Source organism: Brachyistius frenatus, unplaced genomic scaffold (genome assembly GCF_029030835.1).
Source record: "Brachyistius frenatus isolate BFR_SWC_R1_liver_20210118 unplaced genomic scaffold, ASM2903083v1 Contig_12, whole genome shotgun sequence".
Taxonomy (NCBI): Eukaryota; Metazoa; Chordata; class Actinopteri; family Embiotocidae; genus Brachyistius; species Brachyistius frenatus.
In genome coordinates, this window is record NW_027210611.1 from 1,835,372 (window position 1) to 1,856,597 (window position 21,226).

At 40.8% G+C, this 21,226-nt stretch overlaps 1 protein-coding gene across 11 annotated transcripts in view; it reads right to left on the reverse strand.

Annotated features, from left to right (window-relative positions):
- Positions 1-20,908, reverse strand: part of LOC138617269 (adhesion G protein-coupled receptor L2-like) — an 84,562-nt gene extending 63,654 nt beyond the window's left edge. For 4 of the 11 annotated variants that reach the window (XM_069692104.1, XM_069692103.1, XM_069692098.1 and 1 more), the window contains exons 1-2: positions 20,266-20,907; positions 272-484 (exon numbers count right to left, since the gene is read on the reverse strand). In XM_069692104.1, coding sequence (XP_069548205.1) covers positions 272-347 — 76 coding nt within the window. In that variant the 5' untranslated portion in view covers positions 348-484; positions 20,266-20,907. Of the gene's footprint in view, positions 1-271; positions 485-20,265 lie in introns of all 11 variants that reach the window. The other 7 variants (XM_069692106.1, XM_069692095.1, XM_069692096.1 and 4 more) reach the window with 2 other exon arrangements.
- Positions 20,909-21,226: the final 318 nt, after the last annotated feature.

Here is a 21,226-nt window from a genome sequence, read left to right on the forward strand (position 1 = left end):
GTCACTCAAGGTGTTCATGGGTTGCGAGGAGTATTCAGTGAGTTCAGCACGAAGTGTTTGAAACACCTCTTTCAAACTTCAAGGGTAAAACCAAAGAAGAAGAACTCGGCAACCTTGCTTCATAACAGCTCTTCACTTCTCTAGTGTGGCCACAACAATGTGTGCTAATAAATTCAACGCATTTAAAAGCTGAATAAAAAGTGGCTTCTTGAAAGGTTGGCTCGAATCACATTAACGCTACTTTTTGCTGTGCAACTCCATGGTAACTCACCTTGTGAACAGTGAACGCAAACGAGAAGAAGCAAGAGGCAGTGAAACACTGGACACTTCAACAGAGCAGAGGCCATTGTGTCGCTGTATGCAAATGATGCAGGAGCCTGTTGGTGATAATAGTGGTTCAACGTATTGCAGCTGGAGAGATGAAAGCTGGAACGATGTCAACGATCAGTAGTTCTCGGAGAAGTGTCACCAGTCATCTTTTCATCTGGAACAAAAAAAAGAAGAGGGTAAACAGTGTAAAATTGGAGGAAATGGATTATTGTCATCATCATCATTTTGGCTTTGCTGGATTAATTGGTGTAATTTTTAAATCTGCATTCATGTGCGAGTTGCTTATGAAACATAGTCAAACAAATACCTGAACAACATGAAAAGAAAATCCCTGACTGTGTTCTGATTGAGTAAACAAATGCTTTGTTAGGAACGCGAGTTTTATGGGAATTTTGAGACTTTGTTCTCAAGTGTTTATGAGGCCACCGACATGAAAACAAAGGAGATAGCGTGCCTGGTGCTGAGCACTCATTTAGCACTTGGCGGCGTGTTACAACTGAATGTTTACACTGCCTTATTCTCCCACTTTTCCCTGTTCCACCTTCCCCATTTACTCTTGGATCCCGGCGGGAGAAAGCTTGTCGCTCCGGCAACACGTTCACACAGGACGCCATTAGAGACACGGCTGCTTTGTGAGCTACTTTTGTCTCCCTCCTTATCAAACGGTGGCAAAAACAATCCTTTGTCTGCAAAAGCAGCAAAAGGTTAGCGCCTGAGACAGACTAACACACCAGACAGATAAGCTGCTTACCAAAGTCAAGCACTGAGAAGGGATGTGTTGTGTCACATGTGAAATGCCACAAACACACACACACACACACACACTCATATATGCATTCCTGCACAAACATATAGTCAAGGACACACACATTCCTTCTGATGTGGACACACATGCAGAGAGAAAGCATCCATACTCCCACTCAAGCATGCGCGCACACACACACACACACACACACACACACAGATAATGCATCTTGTTTATTCCCTTGTGGTTGCCATCCAGCATCTCCCCGGTGCACACACAGACGGATCCACACACACAGGTTCGGTCACTTAGTAGCCGTCGCTATGCAGGGGAGAGTGAATGTTTCCTGTTTCTGACTGCTGCTCCTTCAGAGCCACCCGTCAACCGCCCTGATTATTTTATAATGAACCTAAATTTGAGCAGCACAGCAGTCAGCTCTGATCGCTCTCTGGGCCTGACTAATGCGCCTGGATATTTTTGGCAACATGAAAACCCACAAAACATGGAAAGCTTTCACATTAGCATACTGAGCAATAATTTAAGTCACTATTAGATTCATTCTATACATGACCGATGGCTGCTGGGGGGATAACGCTTGAATCAGAGCCCACTGGATCTCCACCTCGCCTGTTGAAGCCTGAGAGTATTTATTTTCATTTGAGGTCACTCTGGCCGAACAGCGGTGCAGCACGGGCCGTGCCAGGGAAACACACATATAGCTAACTTATAATTTATCAGTTAAACTTGGGTGGCTTCATTGGAATTGTGGTTTTATTTGTCTTCCAGTTGTTTATCTGCCAGTGGCACCGAACCAGATCAGATAAGAACAAACTGGAGGGGACTTGCGCTGCATGGGAAGCCTCACACCATGTCTACTGAGGCTGCTCATAATCTTCCAACAAGACTGTCACAAGTTCAATACTGGGCAGAGCACGTGACGTCTTCCGCAGCCATTTATCATCACCAAATATGAGGCCCTAGGGCCACGGGGGAGGCGTAATGGTGGTTGACAGGAGGAGATTGGAAACTCTTTGGGGGGACATCCCCTGCCCTTCTGGCCTGCTGGGCCTGCTGAGCCACTCAGCCCCTCCAGACACCAGGGGGCGAGAGCCTGCCAGGCGTCGTGGATGAAGTCTTGCCCTCACCACCCCGGGGTTCTTTCTCCTGATCAGCCGTCACCCTGCTGAGTAACATCTCCTTTCTCCCTTAAGCTGATGCAGGACACAGCCATGCTCATCTTCCTAAAAACGCTGTTTTGTTTGGTGGGATTTTAGCAGTGAATCGGTCTGGACTTGAGATAAAAGGATTAGGCGATTAACATTTGAGATGCTTTACACAAGTACTGACAGACGTATCATAATTTCACATCAGGGAACGGGGGGGGGGGGGACATTGGGGGGGGGGGGGCTAAGATGTTCTCAAGCAGAAAATGATTTTAAGAGGTAAGTGAGGCATCGTTAACCCCTCAGAGATTGTGCTGAGGAATTATCTACACCGAACCCCCCCTGAAGCCTCGGGATTGAGGTTACTTGTTACTTGGCCAGCGATTTGTGCATAATGATCATCATGTTCCACTGAGGCAGAAAAAAAAGGTGCACACAGTTATGACTAACTGTCACCACCTACACTAAATCTAATGAGCTCAAACCTTTAATACACACCAGAATATAACTGACTAAAAAGTTATTCATTTTCATCTGCGTTTGAGCGTCTCTTTCTAGAAAAAAATTCGAGGCTATATATTCCCTCAGGTTTTCTCTCTCTATTAACAGTATATCTTTCTGGAAACGAGACAAAAACTCCACCAATAAAATGAAAAATGATACGCAAACATTCACGACATCTGTTTTACTTTTGTCTCCTATGCATACACTGTGGAAACCCAAGAAGAGAAATCTATCATCAGTTAAGATAATGGAGAAAATCACAGTCCACAGCAAATTTTTCACATTAGCCTGATAGAAATAATAAGCAAGCATTTAAAAAAGGACGGCATGCAATTAAAATGTAATTAAAATAAATGGATAGAAGGAGACAGCCCACATGTCTTAACATGAAATGCAAGACTGTGTGCAACAGCCGGCTGAATGAATGTGAGGCTCCTGTGACAAAGCTTGTGTCTGCCTCACTCAAGCTGGAGAGGCGTCCAGTGAAAGAGAGAGTGAGAGAAGGGGGGAGTTTGAGAGTTTCTAAGCCGGGAGGGACTAAATGGATGGGAGAGGGGGAGCAGAGAAGGAGAAGAATGGAAGGGGGAGAAAGAAAGGGGCGGTGGGGTCACCGCAGAGGATTGACAGCCTGTGAGTATGGCCTGACCTCCTGGGTTCGCCTCCAAGTTTTCTCCACAGGCTTAGAGAAGACAAAAATAAAGCCCAGGAATGTTAATTTATTTTCAATTGTCAATATGGAGAAGAGAGAGATAAAGAGCGCATACATACATATCAAGTGAGACTGGAACAAAACTAATGCGCAAGTCCAAGTGTAAGCTGAAAACCTACAAGTGAAATAGAGATGTGGCTCTGTAGAGCTGGATCTTGCCAACACAATGATTTGTCTTCCACTCTTTGAATAACTACTAATTTGGAGAACTTTATGCCCCGCCCCCATGCCCTACATTCAGGACAAAAAAAGACACACATGTGAGAGGGGAATTTCAAACATCAGAAAATGGTTGATGGGGTAGAAGCGGGAGAGGGGAACTACAGGAACTAAGAAAACACAGCCTCCAGACACTTTTTTTTCTGTCCTTGGTGCACCCTGATGTTCCCAAGAAACTCTTTTGTCATGACAGTCCTGTCAGGGCTGCGCTTTCAGGCCCTGCAGGGACATGATGTCATTTCCTTGGCTCCACCAGTGATGTTGCCATCAACTGCCAGAAACAGAGATGCGCCGGCACCGAGCGCCGTCTGCCGAGTGTGCTTTATCAACACTTAGCTGATAAGATAGACTACTATTAGGATTAACAGCCTGTTAACTGTGGTTCACAGTTCCACACACTGAAATAATAAAACCAAATCTCAAGAAGAGGTCTAAACTAGAATCTAATTCTTTCTTAGATTAATTGATTACAGGACTGACAGGAAATGAAGTCATTCTGTGAGCAAATACACCAAAACCTTACTAGTTCCAGATTTTCAAATATGGATATTTGCTGGTTTTCATTGTCTTTTATGACTCCTGCTTGAAAAAACTCAAGATATTTAAAGATGTAAACTTGGACTTCTTAAGTTTAAGAGCAGTTTAACACCATACCTAAATGTGTTCATGGTTTTATGACAAAAAACAGAGTTGAATCAGTAAATCAATTAATCAATAGTCAATCATTCTTATTATCTTTTGAGGTAATAAGAATACTTAGTTTAAACTGCACTGGTTAAAGAATGTTAAATGTGACCGCTTGCTTGTTTTCTTTTCTAAATAATGTGTTTGAAACTTTGACTGTTGGTTGGACAAAACAGGGAATTTGTCAATTTGAACTTGGACTTTGAAAAATTTATGAGGCATTTTCACCTATAAAAAGAAAAGTATAGAAATGAAAAGTTATGTGGCTCTGCTCCATTTTGCACGTTAAAAGGTTGGTGTTTGAATATTTTGGGGAAAATGTTCTCTCTTTTTAGGAAAACACAATCTTTGGATGAGGTTCTGTGAGCCAGCATGCGCTACTTATCCCATCATATTTACTTCCTGATTCAGTGCCTATAAATAATTAATATGTCAACAGGTATTTGTTTAAGATGTTGGTAGATCACAGAAATTTTAACAACATTTAGGTGTGGGTCAAAATGTGTTCCTGTAACATTCAAATATGCAAAACTGTAATTCAAGGCAGCTGCAGCTTTTATGTCTTGTTTTCTCTTCGGGATAAATGGCTCTAGATTACAAGGAGACTTTAGAGAAAAAGCATGCTTTTAAGTTGAAATGTTCTTCAGTGCAGCCGCTCAAAAAGCCCAAACAGAAAACCCCCTGAAAGGTGCAATGCTTCACTATTTTATTGAGGGCGTACAACAGTTGGTGTGTTCAGCAGCTCTTGGCCAAAAGATTGAGGCGGGAGATAAGATAGAGTGCCAGCGGGCAAATGGACATAGTGAAACAGAGAGGGGTGAGCAAAGAAGCTTAGTAAAGTGAAGAGAACAAAGACGAACCATGCTGAACAACCAGGTTAGTGTCACGCGAAATGAAGAAAGGACGGTGTGTAGTCTTTAAAAAGAGCCGTGCAGGGGGGAACAGACACTTGGAAAAAGGGTAAAAGTGGATGCGTCTGTTGGTGTTGGTAGTTGAAATCATCTGTCAACGGAATAATGAAACTGACCTTAAATAATTAATGGAACTCAGTCTGTTTCTGTCAAAGGCAAAAAATAACAACAACTAAAATGTTCCTCATGATTGATTCATCGGTCAAATATCTGTACAATCCACAGATTAGTAGTCTATAAATACCACAAAACCATAAAATAACACCTTCCAGAGTTCAAGTAGACATCTTTAAAGAGCCCTTTTGTTCTGACCAACAAAAACACAAAGATATTGAATTTACAGTGATATGAAACAGAAGTGGCAGCAAGTGAGTTGGAGCAGGATGCACAGGAGGAGTCAGGACTTCTACATGTCCTGAATAGACTTAAGAGCATTTCTGTGTTTCAATATCGAGTGCAAACCATTTTATTTTTGATGAATGATTTCAGGGCATCAAAAAGTAACAGAAAATTGTGTTTTGCTCTCGTCTGCCTGCATATTGCATGGTTTGTTTGGGTGGTTTGGGGGACTGTGTGTTCACACAATCACAACGTGATTTTTTTTTTTTTTTTTTTTTGGGGGGGGGGGATTTTGCTTTGAAATGGTTATTATGAGACAGTGTGTGTGTGTGTGTGTGTGTGTGTGTGTCATATTTCATGTTGGTGTAGGAGAAGCTACAAAGAGCTCGTGTTTGGCCTTTTTGTTTGAGTGTGGCTGTTTTGACTTGGATATTTTTGAACATTGTATTAAATGAAAACATATTAAAAAAAGAAAAAAAAAGAACTAAAGGTAAAAAAAGGAAACAAAAGGACAAAATGACTCAAATGTCAGTTTCATTCACTAATGTTCAGGCTACTCTGAGCCCGTTAGCTGTTTCTCCTTGGCACGTCAATGAACAGACTGACCTCAGAGCAGTTGGTTAAGCAGTAGGGTCACCAGAGAGGAGCAGAGAGCAGCTTGACTCTGACATGGAAAAGAGAGGTTTCTCCTTTAAATCAGTCTCTTCATAAATTTACTGAAAGCCTCAATTCTCACCTCCTCCTCGCATAATTCTCGCACTCCCCTGCATTCTCTTTATCCACAAACACACCCACACATGCACCACTACTCACCTCCAGCTCACTCCAATGTTTAACTGCATTTTTACAAGGGAAACCATGATTGGCTTGGCAATGCCAGCCCCACCTGAACTCACTGAACACGAGCCCCACACACACACACACACACACACACACACACACACACACACACACACACACACACACACACACAACAGATTAATTCACTTTCAACACATTTCCAGTGGGTGATATGTTGATCTTCACACCTTACGGGAAAAAAAATGCACTGACACGATGTTAAATTTGTACACACTATAGTCCCATTCACACTTGATTAGTTTGGAGGAGAATGTATGTAAAGTAACTACTAATACATAACATCTGTGATGTTAATGAACAACATGCAGGCGAGGAGAAATCTGTGTAATCAGTCTCCAGCATTACAGAGCTCCATTTATGTGCTGCCATCGCACCAAAACTGTGTCATAACAATCAAACATAATTTCCACAATTGACAGCAACGTGCTTAAACAATGACAGAAGAGAAAAGGAGAATAAATGTTGCATCTGGACCGGAGTGATCTCACTTTCAGGGTAAAAGCCAGAAAAGCCTGCAGAGTCCTTCTTCCCCCAAAGGAAATGACACATTATTTACAAACTATTCATTTAGGGTTGTCATTTCGGATGGCACTAGCTGAGGTTTTATTGGAGGTTATTTCTGCTGGGCACGGGAGGTCCCAGATTTGGCCGAGCGCTAAAATCCACACAAGTTACTGACATGGCAAGATTCAGATGGGGCTAAAATTTCCAGACATGCTCCATTTTAGATTACATTTCTCCACCTCCCCACTGTTAACACTAATCCCATCCAAATGGGACATCTGACAATGTGGTATAATGACAAAGTGGCACGCTTGTAGCAAAAAGTGAAGAGCAGTTTCATGCAAAATACATGCAAATTTAACAAACACCAATAATGCTTGAGGGGAGCAAGGAGTAGATGCTGTAACCGAAAAAACGAATTTGAAATGACAGCAAGGGCGTAGTTTGGGTTTCAGGATTGAGGGGTCACGTGAAATCAATGGTGCTTTCCAGGATTTTTATATTTACACAAATAAAAAACACTGCCGTACTTTAAAATTGGTTGTTTGTAGTTCTCTATAAATACCAGCATTATTAATTCATGAATAACTCAAGGAAATTTTGTGGGCCAAGTGATTGATCAATTAAAAAAATAATAATGTGCTGATCAATTAATAATGAAAATAATCATCAGTTGCAGCCCCCATGTAATATTTATGGTAAACAGATATAGACTTTTATTAGTATTACTATTTGCACCTTCCCTTGACTTTGGTCAATTCTAGTATATTTAAGGAAAATAATGACTGTAAAAGAAAAAATGTATTGTAAACTGGCCAGAGGGGATGGCAATATTTTTTCCAGCCTCAAGTAGTACCTCAGTACTTGAAGTGCAACGTCCACTAATTAGAAAGTAGTTGAGTTGACTGAGAGCAAAAATTATAAAAAAGGAAGGAGTTAGGATTTTGAGAAGCATAACAGAAATCACACCATTGATTTTATGTCTCCTTGTCATCTAGCTAAGTTACACTAGTTAAATATTTTGTTTAATTAATACTGAACACAGACAATTTCTAAAGTTGTTCCCATTCTTTAAATAAACCTCATGTAACATCGACTAGTAGTGCAATCACTCCCTTCTTGTATTTTAGCTATACAGTTGGTATATTGTTTCCATGTAGTAAGACTTTATTTTATTCACAGGATCATAACTGTTAATCAGATAATCTACATCAGTAAAACAAGCTGCTGCTTCTCTCCTGACATCCTGGTTTACACTTTGCGCTCACTGCATGTTCGTACAGATTTTTGAAGCTATTTAAAGTTATATGCATGCTTTCAGCATGGGAACAATTTAATGCAGTCACTGCTTTGTCACAATGACAAATTCATGGCTCACTTCACGTACACAGATACATCGATCCTCCTGGTTTCATCATGTTCCAGAAGTGGATTCACTGTCATGTTTGTCCATTTCTAGCGCATTTTCGCCTAAAATTCTGTCTGCTTCACATGAACTTTTGGGGTCTGTGAGTGTGGACACTCTGTGTGGTCTCCATTAATTCAGTGTTTCAGTGACTCAAATGTATTAATCCACCTCAATTCTGGTCTGTAATGTGTCTTCATAGGAACATTGAATTTTTGCCTCAGTGTTGAAACATGTCATTATCAGATTTTGTTAAATAAAGTTGAAGCAAACGTTTAGTATGTGCAATTTTAAAATAGACATGTCACAGTCACAAAGGTACAAATAATTTAACAATTGAGCTAAAATCAGTATCACAATATTGACAAGAATAATTTTCTGCTGTCAGTATAAACTGCAGCAGATACTTCATCCTCTAAAATGACCACAAAGTTAAATTAGCTCTTCTTTCAACAAACACTGAACATTATAACCTTTATGAAGGTGACATTTATAGCAGGGTCAATGTAGTTAACTACATTCATGGCAAATAACTGGCAACTCAGTGTGAAAAAGGTCAAATGAGATGTAAAATAATGAAACAAGGAGTCGGTAGGCAGAAAACTCAGCAGCATCAATTTTAATAATGGATTAAACGCTCGTTTTATGTCACTGTAAACTGTCATCTTTGGGTTTTATAAAGTTGGTCAAACAAAACAGCGGAAACACAAAGATCTCACCGTGCATGCCATTTTCCTCTACTTTGTATCATTAACAGTTAAATCATGAATCAAGAAAATAAAAGCAAATTAAAGAATGATGAAAATAATTGTTAGCTGCAGCCCTGAAATATTTTTTTAAGCTCTAAAATTTCAGATGAAAATTAAAACGCCGTTCAGCTCTTTGTTATTTTAATTAGAAGTTGCTTGATGTAATTAATTTGGGCAACTCAAGATTGTCAACTGATTATATTGCTATCCTGTAATGTTAATCTGACTGACTTTTCAGTTTTATTTTGTTTTATACAACTCAAATACTACATGGAAAAGAAAATAAGACGAGTTAAATAATTGAAACACCTTTCAAGGTGTGTATTGAAGACTGTAAAAGAAAATCAGTGAGAGCTGCAGTGAATGAAGACATAAACATCTGCTGAAATGAAAAGATATCAAGATTCTAGTAAGAGCAATAAGATTAGGGTATCTCCAAGCCCTCAATTGTGTAATTTTTTGACAGAAGCAGAGTCTCACGGTGTGTGAGAGCTAAAGAAAGTGGAAACTGACTCCACACTCTTCTCTGCAGGACTTTCCATGATGTTAAAGGAACTTTAGATGTGGTGACAGGGGAAACCATACCGGGAATTTGATTTAATTCATATAACCACTGCAACACGGGGTGCAGCTACAGTAGTCCTGTAAAACGGCCTCATACACCTTGGCCATTACACCACTGTGTGGAGTAATCGTCAGTCCTAATGAGTCCCACGAGAAGACTGCCAATACTATTAGGGACCCACCACCATGTTTAACAGTCGACAGCAGACACCCACTGGCTTTCTCTGCAGGTAAACCCATCAGAATCCAAGAGAAACGTTTAATGCCATTTTATTTTTTCATAGTCCCGGTGCGAGGTAACTAACTGCATGTTTATGATTCGGCCTTGGATAAAAGTGTTTTCTAAAAGAACATCACGATCGTTAATGCCTGCTTTGTAACCGCAATGGTGTTTAGCTGAGGATGTTTTTCTGAGGTATCAGTTCAAATATAATGTGATTCATATATATACGTTATGGAGGTCACAGCTTTAATGCATTTGCCAGATATGCGTGTAGATTTCTGTGTATCTGTGTCACTGAGCTTTGATTCAAATCCACTTTCCACTGGTACTGAGCCTCAGTGCTTTTTTGTTACCATCCAAAATCTATCCAGAGCACCGGTTATTAAAAGTTTGAATCAAATGCTCGCTCAGATTCATCGATTTTTCTTTCAATCGGGTCGATTTTAGGATTAGGGCCAGCAGAGTAGACTCTAAACACAACAATGACATATTATCACCAAGTTGTTTCAGCCAATCCGTTAGCAAACAACTGCCTAATTACACACCCAGCAGTTAAAGATCAGTATTATCATTAATTTGGAGTCGCAGTTCTGGTCAGGAGATATTCTCCTCTAGCTCTGCTGCGGTCTCCAAAACTCCTGAGGGAAATATACAGCTCTTAAGATGCTAAATGCTCCAATATTAACTAGTCACTCAATTTGACTGTGTGCTGTTTGGCGATAGGCAGGTGGTGGCAGTGGGTTTTATAACTCTTTTTTTGGGCTGAAAACAATTGTCTGCTGCAGCTTTAAATTACGCTACGAGAGCAGTGCGAGTGGACTAAAACAGTAAAGTTGCAGGCCCAGAATCCAAAGTAAACACCTAGAAGAGGCTCAAAGCTCTGCAGAGTTTAATGGAAGTGAAGATTTGGGCTTTTGTCTGCACATTGCATGTATTTATCTGCTGTAATGGGACATTTGTAAGTATTGCAAGTTTAAATCATAATTTAGCTATTTTGCCACCTGTATTTCTTATTTGTTTGGCTTTCTTGAATTAAAAAAAAAAGGTTTATATTCCTTAAAATATCAAAAAAGAGTATTGGTATCACAAATGAGTTATTATAATTTCACTACCATAACAAAAATTAAAAAAAAATACCTGGCACAATGATCAACTAATGTTGGAAGGAATTTAAATATTTTTTTTGTTTTGGTGGCCAACATATGGTAATTTAGGTAATGACTGTTCAGATCTGTAACTAAACTCTGTATCTTAAATTGGTGTTAATTTGTGGAAACTAGTTGCTTGGAAGTTGAGAAGCTGAACCATAACTGGTTACTTAAGTCCCAGAGACGCAACTGAAATTCAGTTGAATTTTAGTTTAAAACCAAAAGAGCAAGAGAGACAACTGGATAATGATTGATGATATGTTAGTTTTTTTTAATCTAATGTCAGGGTGTGTATCCTGTTTTAAACACAGTCGATCCGTGTTGTGAGAAAGCAGGACAATAATATTAAGTTCATAGACGTGCTGCATGTCCCAGAGGGACAGTTTTGATTATTCTGTCTCAGAATTTGTATTTTAATTCAATTTGTCTAGAAAATGTATTTAAAATGCTTAATAATCCTGAACTGTTGTGGTCTGTTCAAATCTAATAGCATCTATTAAAGGCTGATTAGTCTGAATCACAGCACTGATTCGAGAAATCTTTTTGTAGGGATACAGTATTTCACCCACCCTTCAATAAAAAAATCAACTTAATATCTTTTAGCCATATTGCCCAGACACACCATTTGGCTGTACCGAGTTACAAATTAGGCACGGATTTAATATGCACATACACACTGTAGGTCTGGACGTTTTTTTTTTGTTTTGTTTGTTTTTCTCAGTATTGGTTTCTATTAATTTGTCCACACACTCTGCTTTTGGAAACCAAGACACAGGCATCAATCTACAGCATTTCCAGTGGGAAATGGAATGGGTTGAACTTGTTTTTCTTGTTTCTTGTACATAATTGCTTTCTTGTGCTTTTCCGGTCTTGGCTGAGACTGTCTCAGTGTCTCGGGGTTATTATTTAAGAGTAACTATCCCTTATTTGGCTGCAAATGACATCGCGTTTTCATTTTGAAAGATGGACCACTGCAGGTTGGCAGGTGAGCCAAAAATATCTCTTCCTTCAGAGCAGTTACACTGAAAAACAGCTTTTCATCAAGGTTGCAATGTGACCTTCAACACATCAGAATAGACAAAAAAATACGGCATAATTGCACAGTACAGCATCGAAACAACTGGATAAGACCTGCATTTTACATTTTCTGATTGAGATTAGATTCCACTCAGAATGAGCCCTTCACAAAATTTAACAAGCACCTCTGGCCAGATTTCATGCCTAAATGCAACAAATCTGAGACATTTGACTGTTTCAGGGTCAAAGTAGCCTAAGTAATGTTTTTGGCTGAACACCATCTCCATATAGATGTTGAAACCAACATGTAGCTTAAAGGACAAAACCGCTGAATTTCTGTATGCTAAATTATACGCTCTACCAGTATTTCCACGAGTTTGTTCTGCTTGCTCCATTGTAATGCAAACACAAGGGCCATACGAGTGCAGAGAGAATGAATTGGAACAATGATGAAAGTGCGTAGTATAAGAATCAGGACAGCTGTCAGGGTGTGCGGGTGTACAATTAGCAGGGAATGACTGATTTTATTAAAATGCAGCTACATTTGCAACAGACACAGACGTAGATGAGCAATCTGTGTGCAGCACGTTATAAAGTTTCTCATTCAGGGTCAAAGTAGCTGCTCAAACCTCAGTTTCACTATAAAAACACATTCGACTCGAGGCTGTGTGGTTTTCCTCCAAGAAATGTGCATAAATTCTATTGATGCTGTTTTGGACCGAGTTTATATAACCACAATAACTTATCTTTAAAGGACATATCTGCTTCCCTTTTAACAACAGGCCAACAATCCACATGGACTCTAAATTATAATCTGGCCAGTTAAGTGTTGTTTCAATGACTAAATTTTAATTTAATTATTGATTTATATGTTGCCCATTTAACCAATTATTTGATTAAATTTTGTTTTCTATAAAACAACAGAATATAGCGAAAACTGCTTGTCCTAAAATTCCAGAGCCGATTGAGACCTTGTTTGTTTGTTTGAACTAACCATCCAAAATCTGAATCTATGGAAGCGAAAAGCAGAAAATCCATAGCTGCAGTTAGATTAATTTTGTTTTGATTAGCTAATTGTTTCAGCTCAATTTTATTTTTCCACATAAACTCCAAAACCTAATCGGTCACTCCCCTGACATCTTCACATGACTGTCTGAGCATCCCGTGTTAATAATAGTACCAAACTTGAACATATGTGACAAAATGCAGCCACAGTGCAGCGTATCCTCCCATATAAACCAACACATATAAGCAACAATGCACAGCCACCATACCATATCTCAATGCTTCAAAAACACAGAAGGCTTCTGTAGATGCAATGCTTTTCTCTGCTGCCAAGTTTCCCTTGTGCTGTGGCTTAGTCCAACAGTAGAGTAGAGGATGCATGCTTCTTTTATTTTATTTTCAGCCCCCTGCCTCCTTTCTTTTTTCCTCCTCCAGTACATCATTCCTTTGGGTGTTTGTGCGGTGTCCCTTAGTTACCGGATAAGAGACCAGCAGCTCAGAGAGTTAAAAGCATGCCCTGTCCCACTCATACGAACAAGACCATCAATAATTCACCCTCATCGGGAAGCATTATCTAACAGCCTTATAAAAATTTAAGGATTGTGGGTGACAACATGGAACCATGAAGAAAGTGCATCGTAAGAGGACACTCCAGGTGGCAACAATGTTGGCAACAGATATGTTAAAGGGGAGGCAGACTCGTGTGCACCGTCATTTCAGCCGCTCTTGCGAGGCTGATTTAACCGTTACACCTAAGAGACAGACGCCTCGCTGAATTAAGGGATAGCCAAAGAGAAGACGTATCTCCTCTCTTCTCAACCAGTCCTCTGCGAGTGTGTGTAAGGGCGTGTGTGTGTTAGTGCGGCACAGAGGTGGAAGCATTTGCTCGGCTGTATTAACGCCCAGGCTCATTCTCATTGACAGTGAAATCCCTCTAAGCCTAGATCAATTACATCCAGCTCTGCTGTAATTAAAATGTCCTAACAAAGGTCTTAGGAGCACAGGACAGAAACCTACCCATTCAAAACAAGCCCAGTCCAATCTATAGCAATATCCCAGAGAAAATAGTTTAAGATTATATTTAGGCTTCTTTTGGTAATAATCACATGCACAAAGTGTCTCTGCATGGCTGTCTGGCTCAAAACAAGTCCATTTTGCCCTCACCAAGGTCAAGATATGTTTGAAGATGTCTAAATCAAGCAAACTCTCACAAAACAGTTTTACTGTGAAATGTTTAATCAATGGAATTACATAAAATAAAAAAACTTAATAATCTGTACTACAAAATAAAAGAGAAAAAAAACAGAGATTGTTTTTGTGGCCCTAAATACAAGGACAACTAATTATTTGTTCTCTTAAGTACAACTGATGCTTGACTATGTTCTGCTGAGAAATGACAGAAAGCTTATGAGTCTCCTAATTAAAACTCAGCAGTGAAGTGATTAGCAATCACAACTCCACTCTTCAAATATCAAGATCTGATTTGCTTGGCTGATCAACAACAAGCTTTTTTCTCTCACTGAAACTCACAGAACCTGTACACCCTCCCCCTACCCCCCCTCTCTCTCTGTATTAGGGAGGCTTTTGAAATGGCGGAAATAAGCACAACTCCACAAGAAAGGGCTCAGCTGAAGTTTCAATTCTATATTGCTTTTTTGTATTATCAGAATGCCATTTACATTGCAATACTTTTTTTTTTTATGTTGACTGCCAATGAACATAAAATGGATTACTCACTGACACTGATAAACGCTAAATGTTTTGGGGTTTTACAAGATATTTCATCAAAGTATGAAACCCAAGTATAAAACATCAATAATATTACTTATGGCAACTACTAAAATTAAACTTGAAACCTGGTCCCTCGTTGCACCGAGGAGAGACTATTCCAGACACAGAGAGAGCAAGATGGCTGACTGCACTGACACATAGTGAAAGCACGCCGTGCCATCCTGGGTAATAGATTCTCTTTGCTGTGCGACTCCCACCACTCCTCATCTTCTGTGACAACGCCTGCCAATCAAAGCCCAGGGAATGTTCAAGGGCTTTGACAATATCTCCTCACCTTGAAAATAGGCAGAGAAGACGCAGATTGACACCAAGTAGGCATCAAATAGCCATTACACATGGCAGACAAAGACACGGTGGCCCAGAGGTGATCCCGCACCGCCTTTTTTTAACATGTAAAACAGCTCCCAGAAAAATTGGCATTTAAAGCATTCATTCCATATATAAAGAGACAACAAAAACAAATGCCATCAATACTGTGGGAGGTGACATTTAAGGATTGGACAGAAAATAAGAGTACACATGAGCACTAAATGTGGACGGCTTTTATGATCTTTTAAGAGAATCTGCAGCAGAAGTGAGGTAAGTGAAAGAACCTCAGTATAATATTTAATTTAGCCTTTGAATACTCCGAATAACAAGTTTCTGTTCATGTGAAAGCACTTAATAGAAGAATTTAAGCTGTCCATCACACATGGCGGCCCTGCAGATTGCTCATTTGGAAAATAAAACATGGATGTGAGTGTGTACCTGTTCCAATTTCTTTCTTTTCAATGCAATGAGAAATAACAATGTTACCCCACATCAGCCGACTGATTTACATTTTTATATGATTCATGAATACCATGAAGGAGGAACAGGGGGGAGAGATTTTTTTTTCTGCAGTGGAGCATGGCTCGAGCTTCCATTTCCAGGATAATTACATGATGCTATTTAGGAATTTGAAGAAGAGAGAAGCATTTCCTCAGCTGAAGACAGATCACCTGTCAGACACACCTAATACCAAGACAAATCCTTCAGCCTTTAATCTGCACACTTCCTGTGACCTATGCTATGATAGAACCAAATAAAGAACACTATCTTTGTATGCCCCTGAGACAGAGCAGTGTCCTCATATGCTAATGTCAGTCAGTGTTGGAGAAGAAGCTCCGAGGGCGGCCCGGACAACTCACAGGTCAGTGCTAATCTCCTGATATATGGAGCCTAAAGACCCGGGACACATCCATCACACGCCGCCGACGGCTCCCCAACTGGGAGAGATCTGCACACTCCAAAGGGTTAACACACACCCAAAAGAGACCTCTGATGATCCATCACTCAAGAAGTAGCTTCTTTTTGAGTGGTGCGTCCCTTAACAACACCGAGGGGGGAGCTTTCTTAGCAGAGGGATGCTCGGCGGTGAGTGCATATAGAGCCAGCATGACTACTGCTCGACCTGAGCAGCGAGCCTCTGTTGATCATTAAACATCCATTTTAAACCAGTGGGGAAAAGTTAACTGTCATTTTAAACGCAGGAGGTGGTAGCATGGGAGAGAATTTTTCTCCTTCAGATGTATTTTCTCAGCAAAAAGGAGCGAGACCGTATATCCATCCATCGGGTTAACTACCCTAACACATAATCATTCGTTCCAGTCATCTGTCTCTTTATTTTTGAGGCAAGCCACAAAATGGCAATGATGGGCTTTGCAGTGAATGAGAAACTCACCCCAAAGCACTTTGCTAAATAAATAAAATGCCGTTTTATTTTTTTTCTGTTTTAAACCCACTCTTCTGTTGTGTATTTTTTTCTTTCTCCTCCGTTTAACAGGCCAAATGTGAACAGCAAGAGTGCAGCTTCATTGTTGTTTCCAAAAGAAAAATGAAAAAAGCGAGGTCTCTTCAGAGCATCACCAGTAAGTGTCAGGTTTGGTGTCATCCCCTCAGATTTAGACACCGCTTAGTTTCTCGACCGTTTTGCAGGAACACTCATCCGGGGAAGAAATCCATCTTTAGTTCGAGCACTGATGCCAACTCCTCCAGTGATGGCAGCCTCAACAGAGCACAATGTATGTACCTCTCCTCTTCAGCAGCTTTTTAATAATTTGAACAACCGGGCTCCGCTCAGCACACCACAGCATGGTTTCCTTTCCACTCTCACTTTTTTCTTGACTCCACAAACTTACCACGGTTGCTAGTGCAATCACTCTTGCCCTATCCTCCTACACATACACAATGCAAGGAGCCCTGTTGTTTGGGTTTTGTCAGAAGTCATTGTAGGAAACATGAAAAAATGACTAACGGGAGGAGAAGCAGGCGAATGTGAAGTCAGTATAACAGGAAAAGAGAATTACACCATTCACAAGAAAAAGCAGAACATTACATGCACGTAAAGAGTATGTCTCCTCCAGGATCTATATAATCAGAAGTGTCTCATCTACCATTTCTCATCACTCCCTCTTTCCTCTCTCTGTCCATTTGTTCGTCCAACTTTTCACAGCGAGCCAGTCAGAAGAATTGAACAAGACAGCTGTCAAACCCGCCTGCTGAGAGTGAAGATGGCAGGTGAAGTCCTGCTTTTTTTCTCCCCCCTCCATCCTGTTTTTTGGGTTCAAAACGGAAAACTGCCCTCCCACTCGTTCTAAGTTTTGTGATGTTATTTTGTCAGAACAAAGGAAGTGGAGGAAGGAGCGGGCTCTCCTCTCCGACAGGTTGGGGAGCAGTTGGCTCATGTTATTACCCAGGAGCACGATGACCATGAAGGGGCCACTGACCCCTACTGTGCTTCCAATGGCATTTACATTCCCTGTCTCTGTGTAATAGCATCTCACACGCTGCACCTTCTTTCACTATTAACCTATGCTGATCCTATTTTCAAAGTAAGGGCATGCACAAAGGCTAGAAAACACTTTTTTGTTTCTCTTTGTGCAAGCTGCAAATGTGTTTGAGAGTGTTTATTTTCACCTATTTAAGCTGCCTAAAATTGCAGCGAACATTAGGCCATGTATCACCAGACAAAGACGGAGGAGAAAAAAAAAAAGAGATCCATCAAAATAAACAGTGTCTTGCCGCATTCTTTCTCTGACAAACAACAGCTGCACAGAATTGGAAATAAATATTATCTCTGCGACAGAAAAACAATCAGACATCACTAGGTACTCAAGAGTCTTACACAAAGCTTGAATGCTCCGTGTCTTCATGTCTACACACACTGAATGGAGAATTAAACCATTTATGTTGCAAGAAAGCACTTAAAAATATATATATTTTGGAGCATTTGAAATGTAGACTGCTGTGGCTGAAAAAAAACAGGTAAAATGTGCAAATAGATTTTCAGCAACTTATGTATGCATTTTTTTTCTTCTCTCGCACCATGAACGCTGTGGGTTATCTTTCTCCTAGAAAATAAAACACCAACCTTTGCTGATGTTTTACTCTCACACTGAGAAATACTGGAGAAACTGTTTTAACAGACTAAATCTTTTTAACATGACCACGTCTCTGAACGCCGTCCAAAATTTCCACTAAATACATGGCTTTTGGTGTTTTAGATTATGGCCAACAAATTCTCCCAATCCACACTAAATCTGTTTCCAACACAAACACTTGCTTCTCACACACACACACACACACACACACACACACACACACACACACACACACACACACACACACACACACACACACACACACACACACACACACACACACAACCAACTGCAGTGTCCAGCAATCCCGTCAGAAGCCTCCACCAGCGGCGGCGGCAGCAGCAGCACTGCTCTATCAGAACAAAACTGCTTAGAGGAAGGGGGCTGGTAGCTCAAGTTCTCCCTATTGAAATGCAGACACTTTGATATGGAAATTGGCAGTTACAAAAACCCGCTAGAATTCACACTAGCATACACTGAAACCATTTGCGCAATGTGAGATGAGATGACACTTCCTCCCAAGACAACACAGACAAATGGACCAAACCAGCATGTCTGGGGTGGGTGAGAGATGGAGTGGAGGTAGAGAGAGGGTGGAGAGGGGGGGGAGGCAACAGACCATTTGTTCCCCCTCTTTGAATTCACTGTCCCAGCACTTGTTTCAAGAAATAGTTCCACTCTGAACTGAAATGAAGGTTTTTCTTTATATATGTGTAATAACTATATTGATCAGGAAAGCCTCCTATGATAGTCTATTGGCAGGGGAGGTGAAGTGACCTTTTCATTTCCAGGAGCCACCGATGTGTATGTCAGTAGTGAGCACACACTGAACATCCTCCCAGCCCAGGAGACTTTTTGTCTAGTCCTCCAAAATGGCTGGTACGACACAAAAACTTCTCCACCACGGTCAGGATAGTGGGTTTGTCTAGTGGCACTGTGCATAGAGCTTTTATCATGCTGCATTTTTGTAAAAAAAATTTTTTTATCTCAAAACTGAAATTTGTTGCTTTGTGTTTATGCCCAAAAACAGCTGGAATTTAGAAGTCATCCATACTTCCCTGCATGGAGCTGTTATATAAGCACATACCAGGGAAGCTCTCAGTTTCCTAACTTGTCAGTATGGCTTATATAATGTTGCACCACTATTCTGATTTGGCACAGACAGTATGGATTCTGTGTAAATGTTATTTAAACTTAATCCAGCACAGTCGTGCGCTCATGTGTTTTTCTTGCGGAAGTCTTTGCAGCCCTATCTCTAAAAGCTTCACGTGAGAATGAGATATGGTTCCTTCAGCCTGTAAAAACTCTTTGTGTGTGTCTGTGTTAGTGTGTTTGTGTGAGTGTATCCCATCATCACACATGGCTGGCTCAGGTCTGTGAATTATACATGTCCTGTGAAATGATCTTATTTTATAGCCGCAAAATGGAGAAGTAAATGGAGACAGTAACTGACATCCAACTACTCAGCTCCATGGTGTCCTGGACTGGGTGGGGATGTTTGTGTGAGCTGTTTTCACACCGATTATCATTGCTGAATATCTAATAATCCAACTCCCATTTGTTTGTGTTTTTTTTTTTACAGGCTTTTGGTTCATTTTAAGGGAATTCTTTGTCATGGTGTGTATCTTAAATAAAAAAAATCTCATTAAAAACATGTGAAACCATAAGAAAATATTCACTAAATTTAAAATGCACTAATATAATGCATCCTTCATTTAAATTACATTTATTATAGACAGTGAAGTCCTAGTGATCCAAGCAACTTCATATTAATTATAAATCTTGATGTTCCGCTTGCTACAAAATACCATGCTATGGGATGTATTGATCTCATCACAACAGTTTTAAACTGCCCGAGGAGCCCGTGGGCCCGTTTTCTGACATTTGCCTCATGCTATATCCTGGGAGTGTAAATAAATGGTATTGATTGAGTGAGGCATAACCCAGCATCTCCCCTGAAAGACTCAAACATCCGCTTTAAAGGGCTACTTACAGTGGGTACGCCGTGCCAAAATATGGATCCCGGCGTGGAGTGTGAATTTCAGCTCAACACCAGGAGCCCCCTTCTTCTCTTCTCCTCTCCTCTCCTTTTTTCAGAAGAGGCCCCCAGAAACTAAGCGGCGGGTCGCACAAAGACGGCTGGGACTCGGCTGCATGCTCCACTTTCTTCACAGCGGACAGATGGCGGGGTTTCCTGTGGCAGGTATCTGTTCTTTTTCAAGCCAAGGCGTCCGGGACCGGACGAATAGCTCCATGGCGAAGGGTCTGTTCAAAAGTAATGATCGTTACTCCCTCCGCCTCCTCCTCCTCCTCCTCCTCCTTTTCCTCTTGTGCGTGCACCCAGGCTCCTTCCGACGGGAGCGCTACGGATAGACTGCATAAAAAAAGATCACTTCAAGGAGACGAGATGCGCCCCAGTCTCGTTGGAAAATGAAACTCCGAGCACGTCTCCCCCAGTGCGCAGTCTGTCTGGAAGTCTTCAGCGGTGCAGTTCACAGAAAGCCAGGAGAGGGATAATAGGACTTGTTTAGGCTAGCTTTCGTTGCGCTCCCGGTTGTTCCCTCTGTGCCTCATCCACACGCCGTGCAGACAGTCGGAGCTACAGCCGGACTGGAAGCAAACAAGGCGAGGAGAAACGGCGCACCGGTCCCCTGCTCTGCAGCAGCTGGCTCTGGAAGGTGGCACGCAAAACCTGGAGCGGATCACCAGCAAGACCCGGATCGGATCCCAATGTTAATTAGGGCTCTGATTAAACCTTCATCTCGTGTTTGTGCAGATTTCATGCGTCTTAGATCACAAACAAGTTCTGCTGTATTTTGTGGAGGTTAACAATCCATATAGCTCAATATTTTAATCAGCATTACCAGGTTTATCCAGGAGAAGAGAAGCAAAAAAAAAAAAACAACAAAAAATGTACACTGCCATTCATTACCAAAATCTATGCTAGTCAAAGC